Source organism: Sturnira hondurensis, unplaced genomic scaffold, assembly GCF_014824575.4.
Source record: "Sturnira hondurensis isolate 20B ecotype Veracruz unplaced genomic scaffold, ASM1482457v3 Scaffold0001020, whole genome shotgun sequence".
NCBI classification, from domain to species: Eukaryota; Metazoa; Chordata; class Mammalia; order Chiroptera; family Phyllostomidae; genus Sturnira; species Sturnira hondurensis.
Genome location: NW_028073651.1, coordinates 1,926,871 through 1,946,517, shown reverse-complemented (window position 1 = coordinate 1,946,517; position 19,647 = coordinate 1,926,871). Strand labels below are relative to the sequence as shown.

General features: G+C 52.2%; 1 protein-coding gene across 1 annotated transcript in view; it reads right to left on the bottom strand.

Annotated features, from left to right (window-relative positions):
- Window positions 1–19,647, bottom strand: part of SAE1 (SUMO1 activating enzyme subunit 1) — a 58,946-nt gene that overhangs the window by 26,848 nt on the left and 12,451 nt on the right. Inside the window, exons 3-6 of the mRNA XM_037059352.1 lie at window positions 14,763–14,936; window positions 12,385–12,527; window positions 10,813–10,912; window positions 558–663 (exon numbers count right to left, since the gene is read on the bottom strand). Of these exons, the coding sequence (XP_036915247.1) occupies window positions 558–663; window positions 10,813–10,912; window positions 12,385–12,527; window positions 14,763–14,936 (523 nt within the window). The remainder of the gene's footprint in view (window positions 1–557; window positions 664–10,812; window positions 10,913–12,384; window positions 12,528–14,762; window positions 14,937–19,647) is intronic.

Below are 19,647 nucleotides of genomic sequence, written 5' to 3'. Positions count from 1 at the left end.
GATATTTTTACTCTTACCTGCTGTGTAACTTTGAGCATATGAGTTAATCTCTCTGTGCATCAGTTTCTTTTTCTTTAAAAAAGGGATGGTAATCGTTATCTATGCCCAAGGGCTCGTACTGAGCACTCAATGTTAGTTATTAAAAGAATACTGAAGAAAATTTAAAGTGCCAGGGAGAAGAACACTGAGGAAGGAGCCAGGCGATCCTTCGCTCACAGTCCCGAGCACCAGCAGGAAGGGAGGAGGGGAGAGAGAACCACCGGGCGAGGAGAGCTGACTTCGGGCCCAAGGAGAACGCAGAAGAGGGAAACGTGGTCTCAGAAGGTGTTTGATTTACGACACGTTATCGCAGGCTCGACCTTGAAGGGCTGTTCATTGCAACAAATAAACAACTGCAAAACCCACTAAGAAACCAGAGCTCAGTGATGGCCCTGGTCTCCATTCGCTTGGATGTGTGGCCACAGAGAACCGGCTAATGAGGAACTCCGCTTGACACGGACCCCGCAGCCATGCTTGTGAAAGCCAAAGCCGGTGTGCCGGGCGCCTGGAGCCCTCACCTTGGAGGAGAAAGTAATCCGGAGTCGTGCGCTTCAGAGCAGCCTTCGCTTTGTCACTGCTCCAGTCCACCTCCAGCGCTTCTTTAACGGAGCAGAAGACCACCTTCTGTTGAAAAAAAAAACAAAGGCAAGACTGCTTAGGGGTGAACTATGTTGGCTTTAAACCACAAGGCAGCTCCTCACCACCCAGAAATGCCAGTCTCTAAGGCCTGCTGTTCACCGGAAGAGGCGCAGGCGCAGTCGGGCCCAGTAAGGGTGCACTGAGCATGGACGGTGCGGCCCCCCTGGGCCTGGGCCACGGCGATGAGCGACACGCTCCCCGCTCTGAGGGGACACCGGGCAAAGCCGGAGCCCTGGCTCGCTCTTTAACTCTGGCCATATTTACCCTGGAGAAATACTTGCACAAGCAATGAAGTGCCTAAAAATAATAAGACCATTTTTGTAACAGTAAACAAAAATTAACAAAAATTAATAAACGTCTCTCAGTAGAGAATGCTTTGCTACTGCCGCTGGACGACAGTATGAACAGGAAGCAGCAGCAGCAGCAGCAGCAGCAGCAGCCGGGGTGTGTGTGTGTGTGTGTGTGTGTGTGTGTGAAAGGACAGCGCCAGGCTATGAAAATAGCAATGGCCATGGCATCTGCAAAAGCCCTGAGGTAGGAGGAAGTATGGTTAAAACCTCCATGAAACCAAGTCAAATAATCTTGGAAAATGCCGTAACGTGTATTTTAAGGCACAATTAAATGTGAATGAGAAAACGGTGTCCCTCTCCCTTTCCTGAAAAGGCAATCCCAAAGCCAGACGCTGGGACTGAAGAAGGGCAGGGAGGAGAGCGCGTGCGGAGCCCGGGTCCGGCGGCTCAGGGCTTGGCGTGCGTCCCACACACGGAGAGGTGGGGTTTGGATTCCAGGCCAGGGCACATCCGAGGCTGCAGGTTCAATCCCTGGTCAGGGCGCACGCAGGCAGGCAACTCAAACGATGTTTCCCTCTCAGATCCATGTCTGTCTGCCCACTCCTCTCTCTCTCAAAGTGAAAACGTTTTTAGGTGTCGATTTAAAAAGTAATAAAAGCAACGATACTCTAGAAGCAACGAGCACACCACCAACACCCAGCCCTTGGTTTCCAATCACCATTCCAGTGTCTCCGAGAGAAACAGTTCTCCCTGGAGAAACGCGGATCCAAACCTCAGGCAGGGAGAGCGCGAGAGATTCCAGAGCGCCACCCTGCGCCCGAAACAAGGAAGTGCTCGGAGAACAATGGGGACCCAAAACAGGAAACAGGAGCCCGCTCAAAGGAGCATGCACTGAACAATTTGAGGATAAAGGGAAACAAGAGTAAATTACACCACTTTAAATACGCTAGAATCCATCAGTCCACAAACCTAAAATTAATCAAGTTTAACGAGGAACGGGATACTTACGTTGTCAAAATACTTCCGCACAAAGCGCACCAGTCCCACCGAGCAGGGGACTGCATTCCGAGAGGCCCGGCACACAGACCCTCCCTCCGCACACGGAAGCGAGCGCGAGCAGTGGGGGCACTCTGAGGCCAGCCCAGACCGCAGGCTCTGGGGAGACGCATCCCCACCGCGGCGTGTTTGCCAAAACGTTGGTGCTGGAATCTCATCGTGGGGGGACATCGGACACACACATGATCCTGAGCTGGGTCCTTCTGCCACACGGATGTGACTGGAGCCACTGGCGATGCCTGCAGGGTCTGAGAACTGCACAGCGGGACCTGACCAGTGAGTCTGATGCCTCTGACGGTGGGGCTGTGGGGGTGGAGCAGGCCTCCTTTGAGAAAAACGGCCTGAAACACCGGGGAGTGATGGGGCACCGTGTTGGCGCTGTACTCTCAGATGGCTCAGAAAAAATACGGCTTTCAATATTAGTTGCTTTTACTGAATTTAAGATGGGTGTGAGTGCGTAAATAATTCAAACCTTACGGAGGCATGTGTCTTCTCTCTTCTGTCTCTGGGCACACACCGCACGAAGTCCAACCCCAGGTGTGTAAGACAGAGACGGAGAGACTGAAAACAAGTGTGACCTTCAGGAGGCTTGGTAAACCAAGACCCATCAGCTCCCACAGCCTGCCAAGGACCAAACGGGTTTTATGGGTAGAAGTTCAAGCTGCCGGTGAAGGCGCAGGGCAACGGTCACAGCTTAGAAGGCGGCTTTCTGCACCCCCAGCATCGGTCCTTCGGGGCAGCACACGAGATGTCCGCACCGCCCTCAGACCTCGGGTCAGTGGGCCTGCTGACCTCAGAAGATAAGTCACGGGGTCGAGACAGACCACCCGCCCCTCCTCAGCACGCCTTAGGCGCAGATCGAGCCGCGAGCAGCACGGCCTGAGAACACCACCACGACGAGGCGACAGACTTGCATCACACTTGAAAAACGACCAAGACCTTAATCCAGAGTTTGGAGGACTGCCCGACTACAAGCAACACGGAGAATCCCTGGATCCGTCAGACCACTATGTGATGATGAACCAGGCGGGGGGAGTTGTGTCTTCTCGGTCCCAGGCAGATCCGCCTCTAACACTCTCAGGGCCTGGGGCAAGGGCACAAATGAAAACCCATGTATCAGGCCCACACGGTCGGCTACATTGTAAATCACACTAAACAAGCTATTAAATAAAGGATATATACTTGTCCTTTCTCCATAGCCACTTAGAAGATCAGCTTCAAATCCGGAATTTTCACACTCCACGGAGCTCTGTGCCGGAGCGCGGCGCACTGGGAGGCTGCCCCCGCCCTTCCCCCTTCTCTTTCAGCTTTGACCCACAACCTGAGCGTGGCCCCCAGCCCCTAGCCCCTACGGTGAAGTCTGCACTCAGAGACGGGTTGGGGAAGAAGTCCATAAAGCCTGGGAGGTAGGATTCCAGGGTTCCAGGCACCCAGCACGAGGTCTGCAACTGGGGCGAAGGCTATACACTCCAGGGCGACACATCTTGATCCTACAGAGGGGAATGGCTGCAAGGAGGACACTGGGACCTTCTAGAGCACCAGGGCCGAGAACAGAGGCCCTTTTTCCTCCCCAAGTCTAAGGGCAGAACAATTCCCAGTTGGGTCACTTACTTGTGACCCCAGGCAAATGAATACATGCCCAGGCCTGACTGTGGCAGATGATTTTTAGGGACACTCCTTGGGTATGTGGGGCAGAGGCCCACAGTGGCCCTGTCTGTGCTGGGGACTAGCCCTCCAGCCACAGGTGATGTGCCAGGGGAGAGTTCCGGCCCAAGCCTGACCAATCAGATTCTTCCTTTCTCCTGGGAATCAAGAATTGAAAGCTAGAAATAGACCCCTATTAAGGGCAGAGCTCTAAAGACAAAGGCCAAATTCCTAGGACCTCGGAGGCCCCAGCTGCCTGGTTTCCACCCCCTCAAATCACAGTGCTTCTTTATCTCGTGCCGCTCCGGCCTCCCTCCAATCAATGTCCCCTTCTTTATTTCCCGACCGCCCCAGGTCTACTGTCATGGCTCACAGCAATCAGAGATGAAACAAAACGTACCCAAGTTGCCTGATTTGGGGCAGGACCGACGCAAACAGCGGTGCTTGCCTTACCCGGCTCACCAGCACTGGGCTTACACAGAAAACACACGGCGGGGAGGACGGGTCTTTCCAGGGAGGCACCCGGGACAGCACCACCCATCTGTACCCAAAGGGCACGCTCAATCGGGCAACTCGCCCCTCACTCCCTGGCCCCCGCCCCTCCGTGCCCCAGCTCTGGGACCCCCGACTAGAATGCCTAAGGCACTCCCCTCCTTCCTGAGCCTTAAGGCTTCGGATCCCAGGGTCCAGTTAAGACTAGCACGGAGCTTCTCACACCTCAGAGATTCCCGAGGCAGGGCCCACAGGGAGAGGCACGGCACGGAGCAGCTACACTGTTCAGCAATACCCAGGAGCTGCCTCTCACCCGCAAAAGCCCAGCAGTGACTACAAAAAAACGAGTTCTCCACCTGGCCTACCAGCCATCAGATGGGGGGGCTGTGCCGGGCCATTTACAAGAGTGGGAGGGGACAGTGACCTTGTCAACACAATGGGAGCCGGNACAGCACCACCCATCTGTACCCAAAGGGCACGCTCAATCGGGCAACTCGCCCCTCACTCCCTGGCCCCCGCCCCTCCGTGCCCCAGCTCTGGGACCCCCGACTAGAATGCCTAAGGCACTCCCCTCCTTCCTGAGCCTTAAGGCTTCGGATCCCAGGGTCCAGTTAAGACTAGCACGGAGCTTCTCACACCTCAGAGCTTCCCGAGGCAGGGCCCACAGGGAGAGGCACGGCACGGAGCAGCTACGCTGTTCAGCAACACCCGGGAGCTGCCTCTCACCCGCAAAAGCCCAGCAGTGACTACAAAAGACGAGTTCTCCACCTGGCCTACCAGCCATCAGATGGGGGGGCTGTGCCGGGCCATTTACAAGAGTGGGAGGGGACAGTGACCTTGTCAACACAATAGGAGCCGTTTGTTAGACCACCGCGGGGCGACGCAAGCCAGGCTCCCCACCAGCGCGCACAGGGTCGGGGAGCGCTTCTGAACACACAGAGTAACAAAATCCAAACACGTGTCGTATGTGTCAGGTCCTCACATGTCTTACATGTACTCGTGTGCATTCATCAGCACCCCAACTTTATTACGTATGCTACTGTACGCCTGCTGGAAGGAATACTGAAAAGTCACTATGGGGGGCGGGTTCACATTCATTCAACGTGCTCTGTGGTTCTCACACCTGGGTCTGTGAAGAGGTTTGACTTTTTAAATTAGGCTGAACATCTGTAACACGTGACGGGGTTTTGGATGTAAATCAGAATCGAAGCAACATGCAAAACGACAGCTTTCTAGGCCTAACCTCCACACCTTCTCCTGGGAGGCTGGCGTCTCGAATGTGCAACCAGAGACAGTCTCACCCTCGGCCAAGTGGCACCAGGGCCCGACGTCACCCCATGAGACTGTCACATGGGGCTGGCTCCGAGATGTACATGGATAAAGCTGCTCGGGAGGAACTGCGCGGGCAGGGCCTGGTGAAGGTGAAGAGGTGCACATCCCATTTTCGTCCTGCATTATCTCCCCCGGAGAGACCACACAGCTGCCCGAGGAAATCAGCAACACACACACGGAGCACCAACTGCAGCACGCTCAGCTGTCACAGCAAACACTCACACACCTACACGGCCGTCAACGGCAGGATGGCAATGCAGGCGCACAACACACACTCTGCAGCCAGAGAAAAGGGAAGAAAGGAAAAGGAAAAGGAAAAGGAGGAAAGGGAAAGGGAAAGGGAGAAAAGGAAAAGGAAAGAGAAAGGGAAAGGGAGAAAAGGAAAGGGAAAGAGAGAAAAGGAAAAGGGAAGGGGAGAAAAAGAGAAAAGGAAGAGGAGTGCTGTCCTAGAGAACTCGCCGCGCTGGCCAAACACCGCCCCTTGAGGGACAAATGCAACAGCCACCCGTGGTTACTGAGCACGTGGACTGTGGTCAGGTCAGAGATGCTGGAGGAGCAAATTTTTTATTTTATTTAATCTTAATTAATTTTAATAGTCACCTGCAGCTAGCGGCTACCAAGCAACTCCATGTTGCTGGGAAATGCACGCATAAGAAAAAATGCACAGGAATGAAAACCACGACTGAGGACAGAGGCTACTTATGACGGGGAGGGACTCCAGGGCTGGCCCCGGCCACACTGGTCATGCTTTACGCTCTACATTAGGTGATGGGTCCATGCTCGGCTATATCCTTCCTAATTTATACCTACGATATCACGTAGTAAGTTCTACAAACTCGCAATGAAACACCGGGCCGAGCAGGGCTCTATCTGCCCCTCCCAGACACCTTGTTAAGCCCACACAAGGTACCGGCACCCAAGGGAGAAGGGAGAGGAGGGCACACAGCTGGCACAATGGCCCTGGAGAGGTTTTGGGTGTTAAGTTCAATGGTGTTTTACTGTCACGTTCTGAAACTTGTGGCATCACTGTTTTGCATCGAGTATCACACACACACAGAGACTGGACTGTGCTGTAAAGCTGGGAAGGACCCCCTTCCCTGATCCCTAGGGCCCAGAAACTTTCCCCAGTGGGACAGGGCGCCACCAGACCCCGCCACCATCAGCACTGCACCAAACCCTCTGCAGGCGCACCCTGCAGCCCTCCCCCAGACCAACAGATTCTGACATTTAGCAGCGTTTGGGCCTCAAGGATCTGGTCGAGGCAACTCGATGACTTACTTCTAGACATTCCTGGCCAAGTGCCTTGTCCTGTTTACAAATCTGTTCTCGGCTTAGCTCAAAACCCTAAACTGTGAGGACTAATGTGCCACAAAGCTAATCCAGCTTAGGTGATCACAAAAGAAAGTTAACTCAAGAATTCTGTTTAAAATTCCAGTAATCTGTACTAACAGACAGCCATGACCACCCCACACACGAGTTTCCTGAATGTGAGCGCACCAGGCACTGCCTGGTGGAGGGCGCTGCCCGGCCTGTGCAGGGCTTAAACCCCACGGAAGAGGCACTGACACTGACCCGAAGAGCAGTCAGCCTCACGAGGCAAGATGCCACCGGAGAGGAGGTAAGAAACTCGCCAGTCATGAGGAATGTCTCTTTAAGGATGCGGTGAGGGGAGGAGGCAGCTGTCAACAAACCGCTCCGAATGGGGGGGGTCAAAATAATGAATCACTGGCCCCCTGTGGAATTTTACACCTAATTCATGAGCGGAGTATTAACAGGGCCCAAGTTAGTCACCTACTATTTTCGGAAGCAGAAGTAAAATTAAATCTGTATTTCTTAGCACGTCATGAACAAATCCTACTTTATGTTTCCTTTAAAAGTGCTACGAGTAGGGTGAGTAACGCCTTCGGGCAGCCCCTGACAATAAAGAAACTCCAGCAGCAGATGGGACTGTGACAACGGCCTTTCCTCCCTAAGGTTCTCCCGGAAGGATCTCCATCTTCACACGCTGCATAAAACGTCAACCCCCCCCTGAAAACTCCCAGGGGACCGACCGTGTAAGTCGCATGGGGAGCCAGTGCCCTGGGCTCGGCCTGAGCTCTCCCACCTGCTGCTGCTGTGTGACCTCGGCGGGTCGCTGAACCTCTCCTAGCTACAGCACTGGCTGCAGACGCGACAACAGGGCTGGGTGTGACCCCCTGCACCCGACACGGTGTAGGGAGTCACACCCTGCACTGTGAACTTGCCTTGCACATGGCTTTTTAAAAAAATTCATTTACTTTAGAGAGAGAGAAACGTCAATGTGCTGCTCTACTTATGTACGCACTCACTGGTCATTCTTGTATGTGCCCCAATTGGGGATTGAACCCGCAGCCCTGGCGCACTGGGACAATGCTCTAACCAACTGAGCTACCGGGCCAGAGCCGCACGGCAGGCACTTTGCAACTAACAGAAAGAGAAAGAGCTGCTGTTTCAAGTGAGGAAAGCCAGAGTCACTCTGTCCTGGGTCTGTGCTTTTGTGGATCCCGCTTCCTGTCACCAAACGCTGGTCCCAGCCTCAGGGCAGCAAACCGGCATCTGAACACCGACCCCGACAGCTCCCTCTCTGGGAAACTTCCCGAGCACCACCCGCTGCGCATCCCTGCCCACAGAGGTTTGTGCCCGAGACCCAATTCCCATGAAATCTGTCAGTCGACTTCTCCGGGGCACCAAACGCAGCACGCAACCCCTGAGCACCCACCTCTGGGCCGCGCTCCCCCACCCATATTTGCCACGATATGGCACCCGTGCCACCAAGGCCTAGAAAGGCCCCGTGTCTTCCTCGATGGTGTGAAAACCACAGCCTCTGTTTTCCCTCTTTGTTTTTTAACGTTTCTAATTTAGGAGCACAATGCGTACCTTGAAGCAAAAGGGGCTTTACCACAGTTGGAACCTGACCAGAAACCTTTCACAGGAAACAGGAAGTGGCTGCTCCCCCACCCCCGGGCTGCACCCCGACCATAACCCAACCAGTTGTTCCGGCCGATTTAGGCAAAAGGGCAGAATCTGAATCAAGGAATTTCTGAGCTAGAAGAAAATGTCCACACCAGGTCTCTGCCCAAATGGAGAAGCCTTGTTGTTGCGAGGGGACAAAGCCCCGGCCTGGACCGGGGAGGCTGCCCAAAGGTCTGGAATCCCGGGGATCGGCACCAGGAATGCACCGAATGCCTCGCAACCTTAAGGGCTCCGGCTGGAATCCAGGCCTGAATTGTCCGAGGGGAACAGCTGACTAACAATGTCAGCTGGGGCGTATTTTGATACCTTCCACTTTGACCCCACGTAGGAAGGGGCCACACGAAGCACTCCGTGACTGAGGAGCCCCGGGGATGACAGGCAGTGCCTGCCCGCGCCGCCGGCATTCCCCTCATAGCTACACAAAGTGGCTCCCGAGAGGGGAAAGGGGTGTCCGGAGCGGCCCCAGCGGGCACCTTCAGAACCCACTCCCAGGACACTTCTGGCGGTGGCGGGGACAAAGCCAGGCACTCTCCATTTGAATGTGAAAGGCCCGCCCCCACCGGGGAAGCCCCGAAGCCATAAAACCCTTCAGACCAAGGCCAAGTGTCACGCTTGTAAGAGGGTGTGATTTATAAATTGACAGCACCCACAAAGCTGCTTTTGTCCTCCTACATTGGTTAACAATTTATCCCCCCCCCCTCCAAACTTGGGAACTATTCAGATAAGGCCCAACTGGGCCTCCGAAAGAAAGAAAGGAAGAAAGAAAAGGACCCAAGTTTCGGCCAAAACACCAACATGGGATAATTATGGTCCTGTGAATAGACACTAAAATTAGGGCTTAATAATTCCTCTGTCTCACACTCAGGGCATCAAACTGCTCCAGCACAAACATAAAAGGCAGGAGAAAGAAAACCTGCAGCGCGGCCTGGCTAGAAGCTGGAGGAGTCCCCCTTCTGAGGCCGCTGCGGCCTCTTTTGTGGTTTCTGCACCCTTAGAACCAACGCCCCCAGCCCCTCAGAGCGATTCTAACTCCGTGCTCTGACCAGCTGTTTTTCTTTCTCGACATTTAAATCTACACAGTGAAGAGGACGTCTCTTTCCTCTCAGTTCCACAAAACCAAGTCTGACCACTCCACCTGGTCTCCCCACTGCCAGGTTCCTTCTCGGATTTCACCGCCATCTCTCCTTCCCTTCCGACTCCCGCTCCTCTTTCTAGAAAATGACCCTGAATTACTGCACCAATTCCAAGTGCAGCCTAAGTGCCCATTAAAAAATATACACCTGATAACATTTGTTAACACTGAGGCCTTTCTTCTTGAAAGATTTAGTGAAAACAAAACTTGAAAGAAACAAAAGAGGCAGTTTAAACTGCCTCCGCCCATTCAGGTCACCTGGACCTTCCTAAATTGTCTATCAATCTGATTTCTTAAGACAACAAAAATAATGGCCTTTGCTCAAAAAGCAGTCTTTCTGACACTACCCCACACACCACGCTGGTCCTGCAAACAAGTTCTCTTTAGCCCCTGGGGTTGATGAGAGCAGCATCCAGGTGAGTAAGATGCCAGTATTGAAGTTTGGGCCCTGGCTGGTGTGGCTCAGTGGATTAAGCACCAGCTGGCCTGCATGCGAGCTGGAGGGTGGCCAGTTCAATTCCCAGTCACGGCACATGCCTGGGTTGCGGGATAAGGTCCCCAGTAGGGGGCGCTCAAGAGGCAACCACACATTGATGCTCCCCTCCATCTTTCTTCCTTCCCATCTAAAAATAAAATCTTAAAAAAAAAAATTGGGGACAGAGCATACCCTCCCCCACCAACCTACATTTCTAATTCTCTTTAAAGAAGTCATATCCGGCCCTGACTGGTGTGGCTCAGTGGATGGAGCGCCAGCCTGTGAACTGAGGAGTCATCGGTTCAGTTCCTGGTCGGGGCACATGCCTGGGTTGCAGGCCAGATCCCCAGTTAGGGGGTGTGTGAGGGGCAGCCACACACTGATGTTTCTCTCCCTCTGTCTCCCTCCCTTCTCCTCTCTCTAAAAATAAATAAATAAACAAATAAAACCTTAAAAAAAGAAGAAGAAGAAGTCATATCCAGCGCCCTTGGCCCACCCATCCCCACAGCTCACAGGCTGGCTCTACGCAGCAGCTGCGCCCCCTTAACTGGCACAGGCACCAGCCCCCTGAGCCCAGACCCTTTCGAGCCCACCACGCTGGCTTCCCTCATCTGCCAGGGTCACTGCCTGTCCCCACAAGGCCCAGGGTTTCTGAGCCCTGCCCCCTGCCCCGAAGCACGCGCGCGCGTACACACACACACACACACACAGAACAGACGTACCTTTTTGACCATAGTTGTCTCAGATGAATCCAGTCTTGCTCTCTTGGTATCAGGTCCATCTTCTACCCCTTGGCTAACTTTGGCAACTTTGGTTTTCTCCCTAGAGGGACACAAGGCAAGGAACCCAGTTCTACCCTAGGAATCATGTTATGAGACCAAAGAGAGTGTTATTCCCTCACAGAGTAGGATGCTTGCTGGTTAAGGGCAAAAGCTTTGGAGTAAACAGACCAGGTTCAAATCCCAGCCTGGCCACCCATCAGCTGCCAAGCCAGGCACCCAGCGTGTGGGAGTGATGGCCGATAACAGGAGGTGGTTGGAAGGAGAGAAATCAGCACACTGCGTAGCGCACTGCCTCGTGAATTCTAGCAAACTCTGTGAACGTTCCTCCTGAATCATGAGAAGCGGAACTGAATTCTCCCCCTTTGCCACGGGGAGCTCACATTAAATTAATCTGGACTGCTTTCCTCTATGACTTCTTCATCCACTTACAATGTGCCCAAAGAACTGTATTTTCTTAAAGCCATGAAATAGTGAGGTTGCAAGCCCTGACTGGTGTGCCTCAGTGGACTGAGAGCCGGCCTGCAAGCTAAAGGAGGGCTGGTTTGACTCCTGGTCAGGGCACAGGCTTGGGTTGCGGGCCAGGTCCCCAGTAGGGGGCACATGAGAGGCGGCCACACACTGATGTTTCTCTCTCTCTCTCTCTTTCTCCCTCCCTGTCTTCCCCTCTCGAAAGTAAACAAATACAATCTTAAACCAAAAAACCAAAAACACTGAGGTTATGAGCTCTTGAACATGCCTGTCCTTTCCGAAAGTCAATTTCACAGACAAGAAACTCACAAACCATAGAAACTGCGGGGACTTGCTTGACCGGCTGAACTACAGAAAGCGGTCCCTGACTCGGTGAGAAGCTTCGCCTGCCACGAGCAGGGTTTCCACCTCTCGTGGCGGTGGTGGGAGAGCCGTTAGGAAATCCCAGGCAAAGAACCAGCTCATGCAATTGCACAATAAAGTGTCATCTCATCGAGAAGCTCCAAGTTCAAAGCACTGCAGGCCCCATCTCGTGAGCATCACCTCGGTTTGCAACAGCAGTGCTCAAAATGAGAGGACGCGGTCTGTGTGCCGCACCGGGGCAGTCTCTGGGCCGTGGGCCTTTTTCTCTCCAAGGTAGATGGTGGCCAAGTGCTACCCAAGCAGTCCATCTAACTAGCCCGTGCTCAGTCACTATCTCTCGGCCTGAAAGCAGCACGCACGCCGAGGCTGGGCCACGGAGGCTGCACAGCCTAGGCCACCCCTGCAGAGGACGCGCACCTCGCCCCGGACATCCAAACGGGATGATGTCCCTTGACTGTCTTCTCTGCTTTCTTTATGCTTCAAAGGATAAAGACCAGGGCAGAAACCCCACTGCCTACGATTCTGAACACAAAATCCACACATCACACGCTCTTAATGAACTGATTTCCCGATGTTCTAAGTCTTACCATAAAAGACTTTCCTTAAACGGCTCGTTTCCCGTCAGGGAAGAAAACTACACCTTGAAAACGTTACGTTCTCCCCTCCTCTGCCAACACTTACTCTACAAATTCGTGCTCTCCGAGATTGGCAAAGGTGTATCCGTGGTAGCCAAAAACATCGCCTGTGAAGAACTTGATGCTGTTTTTGTGGCAGATCTGGTCAACCTTAACTATGACGTCCCTGGAGCAGCGAGTCAGGCAGACCTGCGGGAAGGAGGAAATTGGCTGGGCGTGAGTCCTGCAAACTGTGAATCCTGGCCCTGATGTCTACAGAAATCTGAATGCGCAGGCGCGTCCACAGCCAGATCCAAACTGGTGCAACGGGTTTCCCTGGGCCCTACGGTTAGAGACGAAAGAGAAGGTGCAGGTTGGGTGCGTAGAAAATGTAAATTATGAGACTGTCACTTGCTGCTGCCCCAAATAAAATGTGTGCAGCTAGAGAGTAAAAGCCTTTTGATGAGTTTGTTTCCCCTGATCTCTGAATATATGTAAACCACATTTCATAGTTCTTGCGAAAGGAAAAGACAGTAATAACTTAGTGTAAGTTATTTCTAAAGAGTTATATTATAATCTGAATAAGCTCCAGCAAGAAGAAAAACCAGTTTTTAAAATTGACCCATAGGTCACGTTTAAATACAAGGGCATTTCTCCCCCTTCTTTTGAATGATATGTTAAGATAAAAAAGGCCCCGGCTAGTGTAGCTCAGTGGATTGAGCACGGGCCTGCGAACCACACGATCGCGGTTTGATTCCCAGTCAGGGCACATGCCTGGTTTGCAGGCCAGTTCCCAGCGGGGGACACACCAGAGGCAACCACACACTGATATTTCTCCCCTTCTCTCCTTCCCTTCCTCTCTAAAAAGATAAATAAAATCTCTTTAAAAAAAGATAAACAAGTCCGGTTGAGATTATTTTTCCCCAGTTTTCCATGTGAAATTCTATCTGACTTGAGGGACAAAGGGAAAGGTTACGGACTGAGTGACCTTCCATTCAGACCTCAGACAATGAGCCATAGTTCACGCCATGGGATCACCGATGCTGCTCTGAAGCCCAAGGTTTTGCTCCAGTAATCGGGGGACACTGGAAACGGCTAAACTTCGCCGCACAAAACACCCTCTTTCCGGGAGGAGCGTTGTGATCAGAGCCCAGAAAGAACTCCTAATGTGTACATTTTTCACCTGAACACACCAAGTTGGAGAAGAAATTATGAAAGGATTTATTTGCACGTGACGGGCCCTCTCTGGCAGCCTGAGCACTGAAATGCACTCACAGAGAAGTGCATGCCTCTGGTGGCATTCGGAGGACACAGCCTCCCACGGAAAAATCAAACCGAGAAGGTACGACAGCCACCAGGGAACATGCCACCACTGCCCAGCGGAAGAAGCCTGCAGGGCCGCAGGCGACCAGTCCCATGTGAGACAGCCAAGCGTGCCCCGTGCACGTGCCTTATACAAGCAACTGGCCCCACGCCCCGGCGCTGACAGAGCTTCTCTCTAATTGCTAGAAGTTCCCGGGACACCTAGGCTACATCAAATGTGGTTTCTGTGGATACAAAAAATGAAGACTTTCTTCCACATGGAAAACGTCCCAATATCTGGAGTTATGAAGCAGAGCAAATTAAAGAGAGAAAAGGACAAAGCGCACAGACGAGCCATCATCGCGAGCCCGTATCTGAACAGATGCACATGTGAAATGTAACAGCGTGGGAAAAACAAACCACCCAGCCCAACTCCTAACCTCTCGAGTGCCGGGCCTCCCATCCAAAAACCAAGGAGACCGGTCATCTGTGACTGTTTCGCAGCCACCCGACCTTCCTCCAGGGTACGGGACCCACGTCGGAAAGGCCACAGATACCCAAATGGAGCTTAACCTATCTTTTCACCTCTGCAGAGATCTGGCAGGGAAGCCAAAGGGTTGGCTACGCCTCATTTGGCTTGTGACTACTGCGATTTTGCCGCGTTATCCATGGCAACGCGGTCGGAGTGGCTGTGTGAAAGAGACAGACCAAGATCAGGTGTGTTCTTTTCTAAAGACAAAACACAAGCTGTAGTTTGGTATTTCTAGCAAAAAAAAAAAAAATTGACTGTGCTACAGAAATTAATCACCAACTCGTTAAGTTTTCAGGAGAAAACATTTGCAATTAAATGCACTAAAGCTCCGTGCACAGAGTCTGGAAGGAAGACAACATAGCACGTATGAGGCCTGGTCCAGGGGACACCCGCACAGACCGGGGCACTGGACCCCTTCCCACGCGTTCTACCCACCAAGGAGGCCGCGTACTAGGCCCACAGGACAGTCCAGCTTATAAACTTACCTGGGAAAAAAGCACAGACTTCAAGATTCTGATGTCCCAGTTTACCTCGAAGACACGCAAATTAAAACACATTAATGCTTTCATTAGCTGCATTGCCCCAGATCGGTCGCCCTCGGTGACACTTACGGCGTCAAACTGAGTGAAGAAGGACTCTGGTTTCTTTTCTATGTTCTCAGTGTCCACCTTCACGTCCACCATGGGGTTGAGATTCTGGGCTCGCTCCAAAGAGGCTTCGGCCCTGTTTCGGCCCACAGACCCGGTTCGGATCAGGAACTGGGCTCCGGGGTCTTCTGGAGATACCTGCAGAGAATTTGTTTTAAAAAAAATACTTGAATTTGGGGGAAAACAGATCTCCCAGACAACACGCCTTTCTATTTTGAAGGATAACTAAAACACCCAGCATCTACTGCAACACTGTTCCTGCAGGAATCTGCCTACCGCAGACTCCTTACACCCTGTACCCCCTCTGAGGCTTTAAAGCAAGAAGTGGAACTTTTACTGGGCATTGGTGGTTAAAGGGCGCCCCCTTGTGTTTATAAAGAAAACTCACCCTGAAGAGAAACAAACGCCCATGCTTTCTTCTACGTCAGTTTGTACGGCTAACAAACAGACCCAACTATTACGGTAAGAATTCACCAAATACTTACCATGTGCCTAACTCTGAGCACTCAAACATAAGGAGTTTAAAGGATGCAGTCCCTGCCTACAGGGGTTTAAAATCAGACAAGGGCAAAACCCAAACACAATTAAGAAATGTTTGAAATAAACTCTTAAGTTCAACTGGAGTTCAGAGGAGGACCGATGAATGGGGGCCGGAGCAGAGATGATTCCACCCGTGAGGCTGGATGACACAATCCTGACTCCGCACTGCCCCACACAAAGCCTTTCTCCCCGCGTCAGACGTCGAACACCTGATTTAACCATTGCTCTCTAGGTACGAACTTGCCACCGTCCCCAAGACTGGGTTCGCCAGGAGTAACCTCCCCTCCCCTCCTCCTGCCCAGCATCCACAGCACTGACTACCTTCCTGCCTTTCCTCCAAGAAAATGTGCTGGACCCTCTCCCACTCAAGGCCAACCCTGAGAGGATCCTTGACCCCTCCCATCCCACTTCCTCAGGGACCTCATTACATTCTGAGAAGCTGAACACCCTGGTGACTGACGGCAAGGCTCTGAAGTAATTCAGGCAGGATTCAAATCTCTGATGCAGATGCTGGCTCAGCCACTTACTGTGTGACCCTGAGTGCGTACGGAGGAACCACGTGTAAAAGGCAGGTGCTAATGAAAGCAATGCACTCGCTAATCACGCCATCAGTGTTCACTGTCGCTATCTGGGCTCTGGCTCTCCTCCTCCCTCGCTGGGCGGTGCAGCCTCTGCGGGCCCTCTGAGGGCGGCTGTCCCCGACTTCTGTCGCAGAGTCATTCACCTTCTCACTCTGTGTACCGCCACATACCAACTCGATGCCTCTTTTAGTTTCTCCCAGAATTGTTTGGTGTTCCTCAAACCACTCTTTTAACTTTTTTTAAGGTTTTACTTATTTTTAGACAGAGAGGAAAGGAGGGAGAAAGAGAGAGGGAAACATCGATGTGTGGTTGCCTCTCACACACCCACTACTGGGTACTTAGCCCGAGACCCAGGCATGTGCCCTGACCAGGAATCAAACTGGTGACATTTTGGTTAGCACGTCTGTGCTCAATCCACTGAGCCACACCAGGCAGGGTTCAAATTGCTCTTACTGGTAGAGTTCTTCCTGCTCTGAGTCTTGTACTAAACTAACTGCCCACCAGATACCTCCTCCCAGAGATCTCATGGGCCCTTCATTATGTGACTCCTGTATGTGTCGTCTTTGCTGATGAGCCCGTCAACTACGCATCCAGACCCCCGAATCAGAAACCTGGTCCTCACACCCTTGCTATATCCTCAGTAGAAGCCATCTGCTACGGTGGCTGAGCGTGGGCTGCCTGGGTCATGGCCTCCCACCGACAGCTGTGACCTTGAGTGGGCCAGCACTTCACTTCCTTTCCCTCAGTGCCCTCATCTGTAAAGTGGGGACGACGACCCCTGCACCTCAGAGCTGCTGTGAGGACCAGACGAGGCACCGCAGCCACGGCTCTTGGAACCGTGCCCAGCACCTCCCGTAACTGTCCGCTGCCGCAAGCTGCTCCTGGCTTTCCTCTCGCGCCCACAGACAACCCTACTGGTTCTGCCACTGGAGTTTCTCCCCGTGCGTGCTTCCTGCACAATCACCAGTACCAGTGCTCGGATCCTGGCCATCTCTCGCCAAGACTACTGAAGCAGCCTCCTAAGTGGTCTCATGCCAACCATGGCTGATACAGTCATTAGCCATCTACCCAAAGCCGACCAGGTCCCGTAACCCCTCTCAAACTGGACACGTCTAAGTGGGAGCGAGCAGCAGGGCTCGCTAGTGCACCCTCTGTGACTTGGACCCTAGTGGCATCCTGCTTTCACCGCTTTGGTTTCACACTCTGGACGTTCCAAACTGCTCGCCATGTTCTATTTCTCCCCTGCGGCTTTGCACCACTGCTAGGTCCCCTGCCTAGAATACAGCCCTCCACACGGCTCTACCTGTTGAACACTCGGCTCCATTCGGAACTGCAGAAGGCCTCCATGCCCCCTACCCGCAGCCTGAGTCAGGGAGCCCAGTCTGGTTCGCGGAGGAATCTTGACAATGGGAACCAAATGCCCTGCATCTTCCTCTGTACGGCCAATACCTGGAGCGCTTCTGGGTAACAGAAGGCATGTCGAATGCCAGTTGAGGCAGCAAAATTAAATCTCCAAGGGGCTGGGAACAACGCCCTCATTTTACAATGAGCAAACTGAGTCTCTGAGAGGCTGGGTCCCATGCCCAGCTTGAGGAGGGGGGATTTGAGCCCAAGTCTGCATGATTCTGAACTTTCTGCACTACGCAGCACTGCCTCCCTTACATGCTCCTAGACTGGGGGAAGAAAAACGCAAGCAGACTGCGAAGGGCAGACCAACCGCAGAGTGTTCGTGAACTATTACATTTATAGGACGGGGGTCAGGCTGGATGAAGACACTGGTTCCCAACTCTGCCCGTCAGCCTCACCTGAAGAACTTTTATTTTTTTTAAGACTTTATTTATTCATCTTTAGAGAGGAAGGGAAGGAGAGAAGGACAGAAACATCAATGTATGGTCGCCTCCGGTGAGTCCCCTGCTGGGAACTGCCCTGCAACCCAGGCATGTGCCCTGACTGGGAATCGAACCGCGATCGTGTGGTTTGCAGGCCCACGCTCAATCTACTGAGCTACACCAGCCAGGGCAACTTCTATTTTTAAATACCCCCCTCCCCCACATTCCAAAGCGCTGATGGGACTGAGAACCTCGGTGTTCAGCATTGAGATCCAGTCAGAGGAGTCAGGCGCTGCAGTGGAAGGCGGGCAGAAGGCACTGTAAGTCCTCCAGGGGAACAGGTAAGGGAGGACAGTCACCCCGTTCGCGCTCACAATGGGTGGCATCCATCACCTCACCGAGGCAGTGACAGGACCATGCCACACACCCCTTGGTGTTGCACTGCCGTCCCTCTTTTCCACACCAAGGGCCTCCAAGTTCAGGAACTCTCTTTCCTCCAGGCTCCACTCTTAACCCTCTACACCACACATGCTTCCCATAGAGGGGCCGCTCCTGCCTCTAGGGGGCACTGTGCTCGGGGCGATGTCAAAGCCGAGGTGCGCAGACTGCCGATAACCCAGCATCTGTACTTGCAGAAATTTTCTTGCCTCAGGTTTTAAGTCATGTCAAAAATCAACATACGACTGTGACATTAAGTGAGCCAACCCACGTTTCCTTTCATACTACAGTAAATTTTTTAAAAATTAATGATTCCAGATATTTTTCTTCCGAAACCCAGAACAAGGTGTACTTTTAAAAACTGCATTAACAGCCCCGGCTGATGTAGCTCAGTGGACTGAGTGCTGGCCAGGGAACTAAAAGTCACCAGTTCAATTCCCGGTCAGAGCACAAGCCTGGGTGGCAGGCCAGGTCGCCAGTGCAGGGGGGGGGGGTGTGCTATTTGTCTTCCTCTCCTTCTCCCTGCCCCTCTCTCTGAAATAAGTAAAATCTTAAAAACAAAAAAAAGCTGCATAAACATTTACTTTTACACACAGAGCTTAGACCTCAGCCCATGTGCTGGTTACTTAGGATGAGACAGGACCCTGTTCGCTGCCCAAAGGAAAGAGCAACGCAAAGTACAGCTGGTGACAGTACAACCTCCTAAGTCTTTTACCCAAAGACATGATTTCTGGAATTTGCTCTAAAATAATGTCCAAAAAAAAAATTACTGTCCAAAAAAATAGAAGGTAGAAAAAATTTTTTAAACCCACAGTATCTGTGGAAACCAAATAGATGGAGGTCAAGTATTATTCTACTTTTATACATATTTGAAATATTCCATTAAGAAATCCTAAAATGTCACTGAGGCATAAGAACGCAGAGAAAGGAGCAGTTACTTCCACCGTGGAGAAGACAGGTCAGAGGGAAGCTACACTGGAGTCGCAGCGTTCATCATTAAATATCGTCCCGGGACATTTATAGTTACTACATGATGCAAACATCATGACATCATAAAATACCAGTCCGTGGACCATCTCCGAGTGGTGTGACGTCAGACAACTACTCATCACTGGACGCTGTGCCTGTTACGTGCAGGCACTAGCCTAAGCAGTCCACACACTTTCCCTCTGATCCAGAGTTTTCCAAGGTGATATCTGCGAACCATTCACATCAAGATCTCCTAGGATACCCTATATTTACTTTTTAATTTTTAAAAAGTGAGTTGAAGCCCTGGCTGGTGTAGCTCAGTGGATTGAGCACAGGCCTGTGAACCACATGATCACGGTTCGATTCCCAATCAGGGCACATGCCTGGGTTGCAGGCCAGTTCCCTGCAGGGGACTCATGAGAAGCAACCATACATTGATATTAATAAAAAAAAAGTGAGTTGGGATCCCTTTTAAGAGTATCTGTTTCTGAG